Source organism: Lissotriton vulgaris, chromosome 9, assembly GCF_964263255.1.
Source record: "Lissotriton vulgaris chromosome 9, aLisVul1.2, whole genome shotgun sequence".
NCBI lineage: Eukaryota > Metazoa > Chordata > Amphibia > Caudata > Salamandridae > Lissotriton > Lissotriton vulgaris.
Genome location: NC_141697.1, coordinates 332,107,547 through 332,120,778, shown reverse-complemented (window position 1 = coordinate 332,120,778; position 13,232 = coordinate 332,107,547). Strand labels below are relative to the sequence as shown.

Sequence of the window (13,232 nt, the reverse complement as noted above, 5' to 3'; positions counted from 1 at the left end):
TCCTGTCTCTTTATCTCACTATAGCTGGTTCTTTTTTCTTCCCTGCATTCTTCCTATGTCACTGTTTTTTTTCTTCTTTTTGTTGTTTCTTCTATGCCACTTTTTTTTATCTTACTCTCTTGCTCTGAATCAAAATCTGGGGATGTACAAAAAAAATCCTCTAAAAATGAAGCCAGTGCCCACCACCACCAGCCTCCTTCCCAAATTAAGCATTAGGAATACATCTTCATATTTTCACCTGAGCTTTGCCCTGATGTGCCTTCTCCCTCTGTAGAGTCTCCTCTGGCGTTTACTCACTCCCCTGGCGCAATGTTCATCACCGACATAAAGAACCAAGATGCCCCTGCTGATCACCTTGAAGGAGCTCACCTGGTCCACCGCATTTCCACCATTCCTCTCCACTACAGCATCGCCGCGCCACAAGTCGCAGAGAAGATCCGCACTCTGGAGGCCGTCATTGGTGCCGACCCAGGTAACTGTTCCCTGCATTTACAAAATGGCCGCCATGATAATTTGGAAAGGCAGGTGACAACTTGAGAGTACTTGTTGCCAGTCAGAGGTCCCAGAGACCACTTCGCTTTTAATCATACTGAGGCTGAGTGCCACTGGTAATCTTGCATGGGCCACTTTAGCTGATTTTCCTTTATCGCAACAATGTTCATAAAATCAGTATGGCAATCTTACGCAATACTACTGGTAGTTTGTAGGAGCCACAATGCAAACTGCATTGGTGCTTTCATTAAAAGTTGCCATTACCCGAGCTGTCATTTAAATCCGAGAAGAAACATAGACACTGCTGTGCTGGGATTTGGTAGGCCTCATTTACCACAAATCCTTTCCCCCCGCAGGGAATTACAACGCATGCCATGACTCCGCAAGTCGGAACAACGACTTGTGAAGGGGGCAGAAGGTGTTGGATTTAAAATCCAACACCTTCCCTACTGTTGCACATACTGGAGTTGGAATAGTAAATGATACTATTCCAACATCCAGTCCCCCCCCCCCTCCCGCCCTCCCTAGAGCAAGTCGTTGTAACGACCGCGTTGTAATTCCTTGTGGGGAAAAAGCATGCCGAAAAAAAAGAGGCATTTTCGCTGGGATTCAGTGTAGTGACTTGCTGTTTGCACACATAACTAACGCTTGATCGTGTGCATTATCTTCCTGAGCTAGCTTAACATATTGCAGCATGGGAAGGGAAGTTAAAGCGTTAAGATAAAGCGGTCTGACCCAGAAGATGAAAATCTGAAATATGTGATTGCCAGGGCTTGGAGGGCCCTAAACAATATCCCAAACTAATTGAAAAATTGAAAAAAGTGCATTAGTCAACATGAAGATCAGCAAACAATGGGAAGTAATATAAAAAATATGACTGCAGATTAATCATTCAGTAGCAGAGAGGACAAGGGCTCATCTTGTGAATACAGGGTTGAGGATGACATGTTTTGGTAGTTGGATGCCTTGTGCACGTTGTCTCTGAGATATGAAGGACCTTGTTTGCAGATGGCTTACAGGCTGCCTCTGTCTACAGAAGAAGATTGGGATTCCACTGATTACAGAGTAGAAGGTGCATCTGGAGTAATTGCCAATTGATGCTCGGATCCCAGTTCTAGGTGTAAAACTGAGATCTCGAATGGAGATCACAGCCTGGGCAGAGGTGGGCAGCTGTATCAATGTTTATTCGGCAGGAAGGTAGTACATGGTGACAATAACGAATTTAAAACATGGCAAGCGTCGAAACGCAGAAGTTAAAATGATAAAGATTAAGAATCAATGTGCGTCACTTAAAAACCACGATGATGGACAGGGAAGGATTTGGTTTTGTTTCAAAACGCAGAAGTTTCTACTTTCCATTACACTTGTTCAAAATGGTCATTACATTTGAGAAAGGTGACACACAAGGTCAGTTTGCGTTAAGCCAAGTAAAAAAAAAACCTCCACCCACGGGGGAAAACTACTTTTATAAAACAGGCACTGCTCAGACGGTTTAATATGTGCAATCAGTGTCTTATGCATCGCCCCATTAAACATCAAGGATGCAGATATTTAAAAAAAAAAAAAAAAGATGAAAATGTTGGTGGAGACGAACAAAAAAGCTTGCAAAACCAATTATCTTGGCAGAAAAAAATGTAGAATCCTCTCCCGAGATGTTCCTCTTGTTGGTGTCAGCAATATAGCACAAGTAAATATTAGCCCACTGATTATTACCTAATCCGTATATCTTGGCGTTTTTGTTTTTCACAATTTTTTATGTCGGTTCCGGAGAAATACAATTATAACACACCTCATAAGAGTCCCCTGTAACTTAAGAACATTGTATTGCTGTTTAACAGTTGTAGTCTAGTTTGTGAATTTCAGTTTCATAAAAAACTTTTCAAGAAATGTCAAAATGGGATTCAAGGGGCACATTTTCAAAATTAAAGTATATGTACAGTCACAAAACAAATAAGTTTGAAACTGTGCCTATTTGTTTTTGATTCTTAAATGGCTCCATGTGTTCAGACTTGATAATATTGGTTGCTAGAATATTCCAGGAAGAAAAGTATTATAGCACGAAGCCTTTTGGGGTACCTCCTTGCGTCTGACCTTTATATGGGCTCTCAGCGCAGGGACTATGCTTATCTTACATTGGGTTATACAAGCTGGTACGGTTAGCAAACGTGTATCCATACATCTGTATCAAATTAATTTAAAGATGGACTGCTTAAGGTCACATAGGTGGGACAGTTGCACACTGTTTGTCTATGGTTCTGTTTTAGCATGCCCCCTCGCCATTATTTAACCCCAAAAAGTGCAAAATGTAGATGTGCTTTAAAGTTTTATTTAATTGACATAGGCACTGAGAAAAGGCATTAAATACACGCGTGCCTTTCCAAGAATCTGCTAGCCTTGTGTTTGAAGGCACCTACGTTTAACTTTGTTTTTGTCACCACCTAAGGAAATTAAGGAGGGTCTGGAGGTATCAGTCCTCAGAGTCACATGTGCAAGAAGTGAGAAAAACAAAAAATAGACGTCCACCTTGGTGTCACTATAAGAGTTAGCAACTCGTCCCCTGCTATAGTACGTCGACCCTCCACTTAGCATTATATTTATATCCAGTATTATACTAGCTCATATGTGAACCCCAAAGGACCCTGGTATCAAGTATAAATGCACATATATACCTGCATAAGCATATATTAGAGGTCATTGCTAGTCACTTTGACTAATAGAGCCAAAATAACGTCTCTGCGAATTTATACCCTGCCTCAAGTCATAGGTCGAGGGGTTATCAGAATTATTTTAATCTAGAACCTTTCCCTTTCAAAAAGGTTTCTTTCTGTTTAAAGTCAGTCAGTTTTTGACAGTCACCGATTATCTCCTTTTCACCCAGATGACAAATGCAGAGAGTAAGATTAATTTTTATTTTTACAAAAGCAATGTAACAGTTAACATTTCTTAGTTCTACACCGTGTAGGTGGTGCAGTATTACACAATTTTCCTATCGCTGGCTTTTGACTGGGGCTGGGGCAGAGCTGTGCATCTAGTTTATTGCTGGAAAAAAAAATCTGCATATTTTTATACCCACACTTAACTAAGGATATTACCTGTTCAATGATTTGTCTGCAAAAATAAAGGACTTGATTTAGTGTTAGACAGACGGTTAACTCCATCAGAAAGTGACCGATATCAGATGCTTCATATCCGCCTGCCAAATTCTAATTCAGGCCAAAAGAGTTGATTGACAGGTCCGAGACTGATCATAGCATATTCATTGTCTTGATTTCTAGGTGGGAGGGGAGTGAAGCATCTCTTTGTGAAGGACGAGCTCCTGAAAGCCTGCCTGTCCCTTTCTCATGCCACGTCAGTACTCATAACCACTGGATTCCCCACCCACTTTAACGAGAACCCACCGGAAGAGACGGACGGTCCCCCCGGAGCCATTGCAATGGCCGCCATGCTACAGGCCTTGGGGAAGGATGTCTCCATTGTGACCGATCGCAGAGCTTTGGACATGAACCAGAGCATCATTGAAAATGCTGTTCAGGAAGGTAAACAAGCAGACAAGAATGTCTCTTTGATAGGTTTGGATGCCAGATTTATTCTGAAATGTCAATTTAATCTCTTCTTTGGTTAAACTGGACCACGTCAGTGTACTTAGGGTAAGTTCATACTTGTTACCTGGTAAACTTGTGCAACAACTGCAAACACATTACTCAGTTAAACTATTGCAGGTGCCTTTTGGGTGTTTGTTTTGGCAAAGTTCAGTTTACAAGGACTCACTGTTGAGTAAACCGATAGTATGTTACTGTTTGTAGATGCTAAGGGGATGATAATACTTAATGCGAATAATATACAATTGGCACCCTCCACACACACACATATATATATATACATGTAATCAATCAATCAAGTTGTATTTGTATAGTGCGGCCAATCTCCACGGGGGTATCCCGGCTCTGTGCTGCAGGCATCAGTCGAAGAGCCTGGTCTTGAGTCCCTTCCTGAAATGGGGCAGCGAGGGTGCGGTGTGGAGGTGAAGAGTGATGGTGTTCCAGGCTTTTTTTTTTTTCAAATCTGTTTATTAGTGATTTTTGAAAAAAGATGTCACAGTACATTAGACATTTCAACAGTATCAGTATCAGTAAGTGGGCATGTCAGACGTGCATTGAGAGACATTACATCATATAAGTATGGGGTACTGGACCATGAGTAGAGTAAGAAGGAAGAGAGAGTACCCGCCCAATACTGGCAAAACACTTGCTGTCGGGGCAGCCGCCCCAAAGTAGGTCCATGACTCATCACACGCTAAGCTTGTGTGCGTTAGCATTGTTGAGGGTGGATCTTCCCAACACCAAGTTTGTGCACAAAAATGACTTTTATACAACACCTGTGAACAAACCATAAAAGGAAAGCAAAAGAGAACAATAGCGGCAGAATCAATAACACTGAAACCTGATGGTTCCTTCGCCCCCTCCCCCCTGGCAGCTCCCCCCTCCCCCTGCGCGCCCGCACGTCCCAGCCACGGCTGAACCCACACCTGGAGCCTATATGTCCCCAGTAGTCAATGACGATGCCCAGCTGAATGATTGAACAGGAGAGCATCCCACGGCACACCCCAATCCCAAAGGGTGCCACTTAATCTCTACAGATCCTGTGCCCCCAGCCCCACCCGCCGGTTGCAATGCGCTAAGTATTCTCTCCCAGCGCTCCGCCATCGGTTCCTTTCGGAACCCCACCGTTTCCTCCCTACGTATGGCTGTCCACCCCGCCCGGGCCCACGCCTGAAAGGAGGAGGTCCACGCCTGCACACTTGGTGGGTCGCTCGCCTTCCAGCGCCTCGCAAGGAGGCGCGAAGCCACCACCATCCCCAGGTCTAAGAAGCGGGATGACGCCCTGTCTTTAGGCGGTCTCTTGAATTGATGCAAAATGTATTCTGGCCATTCAAGGGGTATAATGAGTCCAGTGCATCCACGGAGCAACTCGCCGATTGCACTCCAGTAGGAGCCCAGCCTGGGACAGCTCCATAAGTGGTGATGGATCCCCGCGTCCAGCTCTCGGCACTTGGGGCAGGACGCATCCGTGCAGTGGAAATATCTATTAATAAGCGCAGGTGTGAGGTAGGCCCTGTGAAAACATAAAGCTGTATCTGGCGGAAGCACAGGTTCCTAGGAATGCGCACCGGGCTCTTAAGAATTAATTCCCATTCCTTATCTGACAATTGCCTGCCCATGTCGCGCTCCCATTTATCCCTAAGCGGAGCCGAGCTAGTCCCTGTATGTATCCTTAGCGACCCCGCAAACCAACGGACCAGGTGCTTACCCCTCCCCATGACATGTAGGTATTGCATAGTTAAGTGCTGTTCAGGCTCCGATGTCATGTCTCCCCACTTGGCTGTCATGTTTGCCACTATGGACAGGTGCAACAGGAACCCCCCCGGGGGAAGCCCATCTTCTGAAACCAGTGTCTCCTATGTCACCAACATACCGTCCCTAAAGAGGTCCCCCAATGTCTGAATGTCCGCCTCTCTCCAGTGCTCCAGCATGGGCTGCGTAAGGACTCCCTCACCTCCCAGAAAACCCTCTAAAGGCACTGCAGGCACGTACGGGAGTACCCTTCGGGTAAGGAAGAGGGCTCTGCGGAAGCACTTATACGCTACTGCCAGCAGCAGCGGGGTGGGTTTCGCAGGTGCTGCCACCCGGTGGAAAAGCTGAGTGACTGGTTCCAGTGTGTATGGCGCCTCCACTGTGGCGGTATCGCCCCTGCCTCTGTCTGCCAACCAGCGGGCAATCCACTGAAGCTGCGCGGCTAAGTAGTAGTGCTCTAAACATGAAGCGGCCAGCCCGCCACTGTCGGTTGGCAGGAATAGCTTCGCTAGCGCCAAAGATGCCGGGACGTGCCCCAGATGAAGTCCCGCAGCGTCGCATTGAGCGACAAGAAGAAGGAGGTGTCGGGGAAGCATAATCATTTTGGCAAGGGCCAGCCTACCCGTTGTGGTCAGCAGGAGGGAGGACCAAAAACGTATCTGGGATTTAAGCGCTGCCACCGCTTTACCCAGATTGCCTTCAAAAAGGTCAGCTGGCTGCCTATAGATTTGGATCCCTAGATACCTGAAGGTATCGGCCTCCCATTGAACCCTCGTGTTGCTTAGACAATACCCTGGGTCTTCTATCTCCGCATTGAAGGCATAAAGGCATGACTTGCCCGCATTTACTCTGAGCCCTGAGACAACCGCAAACTGCTCCAGCAAGTGGGCCAGCCTCTCCAGTATGCGCACCACATCTTTTACGAACACCAGCAGGTCGTCCGCATAAAGCGAGACCTGGTGTCTCGCATCCCCCAGGGGGAATTCCCACCCCCAGTGTCTGCCGCCGTGCCATTGCCAATAGTTCCACAGCCAGCGCGAACAATAGCGGGGACAGGGGGCATCCCTTACGGGCGCCCCGGCCTACCGCCACCGATTAAAAAATATATGGGCCCAGCCTCATCCGAACCACAGGGTTCGTATAGAGGAGCTGAACCATCTGCAGGAACTCCGCGCCAAGGTCATAGCGCGAGAGCACCGCAGCCAGGTACCCCCACTCCAGGCAGTCAAAGGCCTTTTCCAAATCTATTATCAGGCACCCCGCCCTGGGCCATTCCTTTGTCGCTTCAGCCGCCACCCTAAAAAACCTCCTGAGATTCAGGGATGTGGATCTCGCCTGCACAAACCCGTTTTGGTTGGGGTGTACTAGGTGAGGGACCACTGCCGCAAGCCGCTCTGCGAGAATTTTTGCGAAGATTTTATAGTCCGCATTTAGCATTGCCAGTGGCTTGTACGATCCTAAAGCAGTGTGGTCCCTGTCTGGTTTGGGTAAGAAGACCAGGAACGCTTCCCGCATGGACGGGGGGGACGAGCCTTCACCTATGGCGGTGTTATACAGCTGAAGTAGTAGGGGTGCCAAGATGTCCCTGTTCGCCTTATAGTATTCGGCGGGTAGGCCATCCGGCCTGGGGGCTTTGCCAGCTGCCATATCCCTGATTGCATCAACCACCTCCTCCAGTGTGAGTGGGGCATTAAGTTCGCCCCTGTAGTCCTCGGATGCCGCAGGCAAGGTGACAGCGTCCAGGAACGCGTCCAGCACTTGCCCGGGGCCAGTGCTACGAGACTTGTATAGTTGCTTATAATGGTCAATCAGAGCATAGTGGATCTCTTGCTGCGTGTATACCATCTCCCCCTCCGGTGTGCGCAGTGCTCCTATGGGGACTCCGCGCCCATCGCTCTGCACCAGCTAGGCTAGCAGCCGGCCAGCTCTGTCCGCCCTGGCATGTGTGCCGCATAGTTATGGTAGCGCAGCTGCTCCATAAGCATTGCGTGTCTAGTGCGCTGGTCGCTTAGCGTGCGTGAGTGCTCACACTTCCTCTCACCCTCCCTCTCGTATCAGGGGAGCTCCAACTCCAGTCTTGTAAGGGAGGCCGTTAAGGTTTCGCGTATATTCCATGTGGCCCCCATGCAGTGCCTGCGAATAGCGGCTTTATGTGCCTCCCACTACACCAATGCGCTGCTCGCCGTCCCTTCATTAGCCTCGAAGTAAGCTAAGATGGCCGTGACCAGCGAGGATCGGAACTCAGCGTCTTCGAGCGCAGCAGGCTGCAGCCGCCACGTGGGTACAGGCGGGTGATCTGCTTCCCAGTTGATCCTGAACCATAGGGGATTGAGGTCTGAGTGCGTTCTCCCTAGGTATTCTGTCTTGGCTAGGAGCGGAAGTAACGACTGGGTGCGTATTATCCGATCCAATCAGATATGTAAACCATGGACTGGGGAATAGTAGGAGTAGATTCTATCTGTGGGGTCCTGCGCGCGCCAGAGGTCGCACACCCCTCAGTGCATAAGCCAGTCCCTAAGCGCTTGCGCATTAGACGTCACTGTCGCAGCTCGGAGGGGAGGGAAAGATCTGTCCAGGTGCGTATCTAATACCATGTTGAAATCCCCGCCAACCAGCCAGGGGAATCCAGCGTATGGATGAAGAATGTGATTCAGGCTCTCTAAATAGGAGGGCTGATGTGTTCGGGGCATAAAGGGATCCTAACAAGATTTCCTGGCCATTTAATTGCCCCCGCGCTAGGGTATACCTGCCCGCAGGATTTACCATCACTTCCATGCAGTTGAAGGGGACACCCGCCCGTACCCAAATCAGAGTGCAACGCGTATGGGCAGAGAAGGTTGTACCGAATATCAGACCCCTCCAACGCCTGCGCAGTTTGTCTATCTCGACCAACGTCATATGTGTCTCCTGGAGGAGGGCAATTCCCACCTCATGACGTTGTAGGTAGGAAGAACACACTGGAGATCTTTAGGGATTTTTCAGAAGCCCTCACTCACCACCCTGGTTGGTGACATGCTTCATCATCGGCCCACCAGGAGAAGCCGAATGCCTCCCTGGTGTGCTACAACGCCAGAATACTGCGGAGCTGGTTTTTCGTGACAGTGATGTGAAAAAGGAAATGTGATTTGAAAATGTCTAAAACTGTACCAAACAAAAACATTTTATTCACTGGTCAGTCAGACATGGTTAAAAGATATGTGTGGGAAATCTACCAAAAAATTGTTATGGAAGTTTCCACTATAAGTCACGAAAAACCAGCTCCGCAGTATTCTGGCGTTGTAGCACACCAGGGAGGCATTCGGCTTCTCCTGGTGGACGCGATGATGAAGCATGTCACCAACCAGGGTGGTGATTGAGGGCTTCTAAAAAATCCCTAAAGATCTCCAGTGTGTTCTTATAAGGGAATTTTTTTCTGTCTCTGTCTTAGTGCTTAAACACAGACCTTTTTGCGCATGACACTCTTTTGTTGTTTGATACAAATTTATCCTGGGGACTGAGAGTGTCCCTTGCCCTTCCTCTCTAATTGTTATTATGTTGTAGGTAGGAAAACACTGAATAATAACGGGATGAGGTGTGTATACCGCGGATGTTCCAGGTCACTATGTTAGTGTGCGTCATGTGTCAGGTCTGTTCGCACGCCCACAGGAGCAATGGAGCGCCTCATGGGGGGCCTATGAGCGCCAGCGGGGAAAGAAAGGTCAGCGTGCCGCAACTGAAACATGTGAACGATCACAAACAGTGTAACAAGAAGGGCGAGTCCCCGGTAGGGCATACGTCCAAACTTTAACAAGATCCACCACACAAGAGTGGGTTTAATTCAGCGTGTCTGCTGTCTGGGTGTGTGTGCTGCCAACAATCACCTTACCCTACACCCCTAACTCATATCGCCTGGGAGAGTGGGAGGTGCCTCGGAGTATCCAATATCTGCGACCGCGCCGGGTCAGTGTGGAACGCCTGCAAGGGAGCCCGCTAATGGAGTAAACATTCAGCACCTGCTAGCCTCTGCCCAAGAATTACACCCTCCATCAAGCAGCCTCTCAGTGTTCCGCAGCAGTGCGAGCATATGTGGAGAAAAGCAAACATATCGCAGCAGAGCGCACATCAATAATACGAGAAATGCTTCACAATCAAGTGCCAAGTCAAGGGTATAGCCCCTGGTGTGTTCGCCACAGGTCACATTACATAAGGAGGTTGGCTGATTGTGGTGTTACCACAGGCATAACCAAGTCTTCAGAGAGTACAGTTGATGGGGATGACGGGCCGCTCATGTCTGGCTCACTGCGTGTCTGTGAGGCCATTCGGATCGCGCCCTGCACTTCTCCCAAGTTCACAACCGCTTCAAGCGCTTCCTGCCGCTCGAGTCTCATTTTCTCTGGTCTGGCCACAGCTGGGCCGATGCCCTGGCCACGACGGGCGCCTCGATTCCTGCTTCTTCTCGATCTTTGCACCTGCCATTCACCCTCTCCCTCCGTGCCCTTGGGTCGTGTGCCCTTCCACTGCCCCGTTTCCTCCAGCCAGTCCCAGACATCGGGCGGCGTGTTGAAGAAGCGGGCCCCTTCCTTAGTGATCACGCGAAGATGAGAGGGAACAGCAAGGAATATGGCAGTCCCAGTTCCCTCAGCTGTTTTTTCACCGCCAGATATGTGCTCCTCCTTCTCTGCACTGTTGCCGTATAATCAGGGAAAAGCATCACACGGCTGTTCCCCACCGTCAGATTATCCAGCTTCCTCGTTTCGCGCAGCACCACATCCCGATCGCGATAGTTGAGTAATTTGAAGAGAAACGGGCGAGGTTGGGCTCCAGGTCGAGGCTTCTGCGCTGGCACCCTGTGCGCTCTTTACACTATGAAGTGCGGGGACAACACCCCCGGGGGCAGAAGGTCCCTCAGCCAGGACTCAGTATACCGCTCCAGGTCTTTCCCTTCTTCACCTTCCGGAAGCCCGACCCCCCCGAACGTTGTTGCGCCGGGAGCTCCCTTCCGCGTCTTCAATGCGATCTTCCAGCACATGGACCCTATCTATGATGTCTTGAAGTGCCGAAGCATGATTTTGCACCACCGGCTGCAACTCCTGAAACGACTGGCGCTTGCAATGGTCGGCATGAAGTAAAGTAAAGTAAAGTCTGACGTTATCTTGTCAATCCGGGCCTCCAGGGATACCTTTGTTTGCTCCAACGAAGTGCCTATGCGCTCCACCGCTGCCAGCACAGAATCCATCTTGGCCGCAAGGGCCGCCGTCGGGCCCAGACTGTCACCCTGCGATCCATGCGACAAACCCAGTCCATATGCTACCTGCTGCTTCTGCAGGGATTTATCTCTGAGCCTGCCCATCGCCAGCTGCTGTGCAGAAGGCATCCACACCTGCCGACAGCCGCCGGACACCCAGCGCCAGGCCCTTACCAGTGTCCCAGAGGAGACGACACTTCACCAGTCCAGTGCCACCAGCTGCAGCCAGGAGGGTCGCGATCCGGACCGAGCGCCAGCGCAGGCCAGGCTCCAGCGCCCAACAGCCTGCGTCCGCCCCGCAGGTGCCCCTGACAATTGACTGACCTGCACCGCGTTTTCTAGTAGGGTTGCGCCCTCTCCGACTCTCTGGAGGCCTCTGCACCAGTGTCTCCGCGTCTATGAGCTACCACTGCACCCCTTCGGTGTCTCCCGGCAGCACAGGTCATAGAGCCGCAGCAGCGGAACCAAACTTGTCCTGTGTAGTCCCGGGCATCCGGCGCCATCCCCGAGCGCGGCGTCGATCACGCACCAGGGGCCGCCTCCTAAGGATCAACACCAGCTAAAATGGCGCCAGCTGCAAAATGGCACCCGGGTCCAGTGCATTGATTTGCATGTGCACAACTCTGTCCAAAGGGTCTCAGCCCGAGGGCAGCCAACCGCAGGACACCCCTCGTCACCGCAGCCCACACAGCACAATGTCTCACTCAGCACTCGTTTAGGCCCGGGTACGACCACCACGGACCACCACTGTCTCCTGGGCAGCCCCTCCTTGCAGCCTCCGCTGATATGACCCTCGGCCCCAGCCACGCACCTGGGGCTCCACTGCGATGTGGGGTGGCTCGGGCTCCGGGCCCCAGGCACTGGTCTCCCCGCGCTGCCGCCGATTCGGGGCAAAGCGGCCTATAGTCCGCCGCTCCGCCCAGCCGCCGCGTACCACAAGCGGCTGTCAGCGGCCGCGTACCACAAGCGGCTGTCGCAGAGCACCCAGCAGGCCTCCGCCGTACCACGCCACCGTCTTCCGGCAGCACAGGCCACAGCAGCCGAGTCCAACTTGTCCTATGCAGTCCCGGGCGCCCGGTGCCCCCTCTGAGCACAGCGCCGGTCACGCACCAGGGGCGGCCTCCTAAGTATCAACACCAGCTAAAATGGCTCTGAGCACAGCGCCGGTCACGCCCCAGGGGCGGCCTCCTAAGGATCAACACCAGCTAAAATGGCGCCAGCGTCAAAATGGCGCCAGCGTCAAAATGGCGCCTGGGTCCAGTGCACCGATGTGTGAGTTTGCAACTCTGTCCAAAGGATCTCAGCCCAGGGGCGCCAAGTGCAGCCAACCGCAGGTCACCACTTCACCGCAGCCCACATAGCACAATGTCATGCTCAGCACTTGTTCATGCCCAGGTACGACCGTCGCAGTCCGCCTCAGTCCCCCGGGCAGCCCCTCCTTGCAGCCTCCACCGATGCACCCCTCGACCCTAGCCATGCACCTGGAGCTCCACTGCGGTCTAAGGCGGTTCGGGCCCCGGGCACAGGTCTCCCCGCGCCGCTGCCGATCCAGGGCGGCGCGGCCCGCAGTCTGCTGTGCCGCCCGGCCAACACGTAGCACAAGCGGCTGCCCCGGAGCACTCAGTTTGACATCCGAAGCCACCGGTCCCCTCCGTCACCGCCTCAGCTCCACTGGGCGGTGGGGCACTGTCACAGGGTTCCTCTGGTCACCCCAGGCCCCTCTCCTCACCCGCTCAGCGGTCCGTCTCCGCCTGTCGGCCACGCCGCGCCCGGAGGGGCCTACAAGCCTCCACAGGCGGCGTCACCAGGCCCCAGCCTCGGCCAGTTGAAGGAGTCGCCGCTCCCCGAGTCCGCACAATGCGCCACTCGACTATTGCGACGAGCAGCCTCTCCTCGCCTGTCTCCCCACAGTTCCGGCGTAGGATGTACAGGCCGCCTGAGCTCCGAGCAACACCCAACGCCTCGCTGCAGTGCACGGCAACCCCAACGGCCGCCAGACGCTGTTCGCCCCACTTTGCCGCAGCCCTCAGTGTCTCCGCCTGCCGGCGGTCTCTGCTTTCACGGCCATAGCCCCGATGCGGGACCCGCTTCACTCAGCAGGCTCCCCGCTATGTCTCCACACCAGTTCCGTGCAGCTTGGGCTGTGAAAGCACCTCCTCAGGGTA

At 51.8% G+C, this 13,232-nt stretch overlaps 1 protein-coding gene across 6 annotated transcripts in view; it reads left to right on the top strand.

The window, feature by feature from the left end:
* The window catches only part of DGLUCY (D-glutamate cyclase), a 279,618-nt gene that overhangs the window by 180,849 nt on the left and 85,537 nt on the right, over nucleotides 1–13,232 (top strand). For all 6 annotated transcript variants that reach the window (XM_086937659.1, XM_086937657.1, XM_086937656.1 and 3 more), the window contains exons 7-8: nucleotides 275–472; nucleotides 3,768–4,028. In XM_086937659.1, coding sequence (XP_086793785.1) covers nucleotides 275–472; nucleotides 3,768–4,028 — 459 coding nt within the window. The remainder of the gene's footprint in view (nucleotides 1–274; nucleotides 473–3,767; nucleotides 4,029–13,232) is intronic.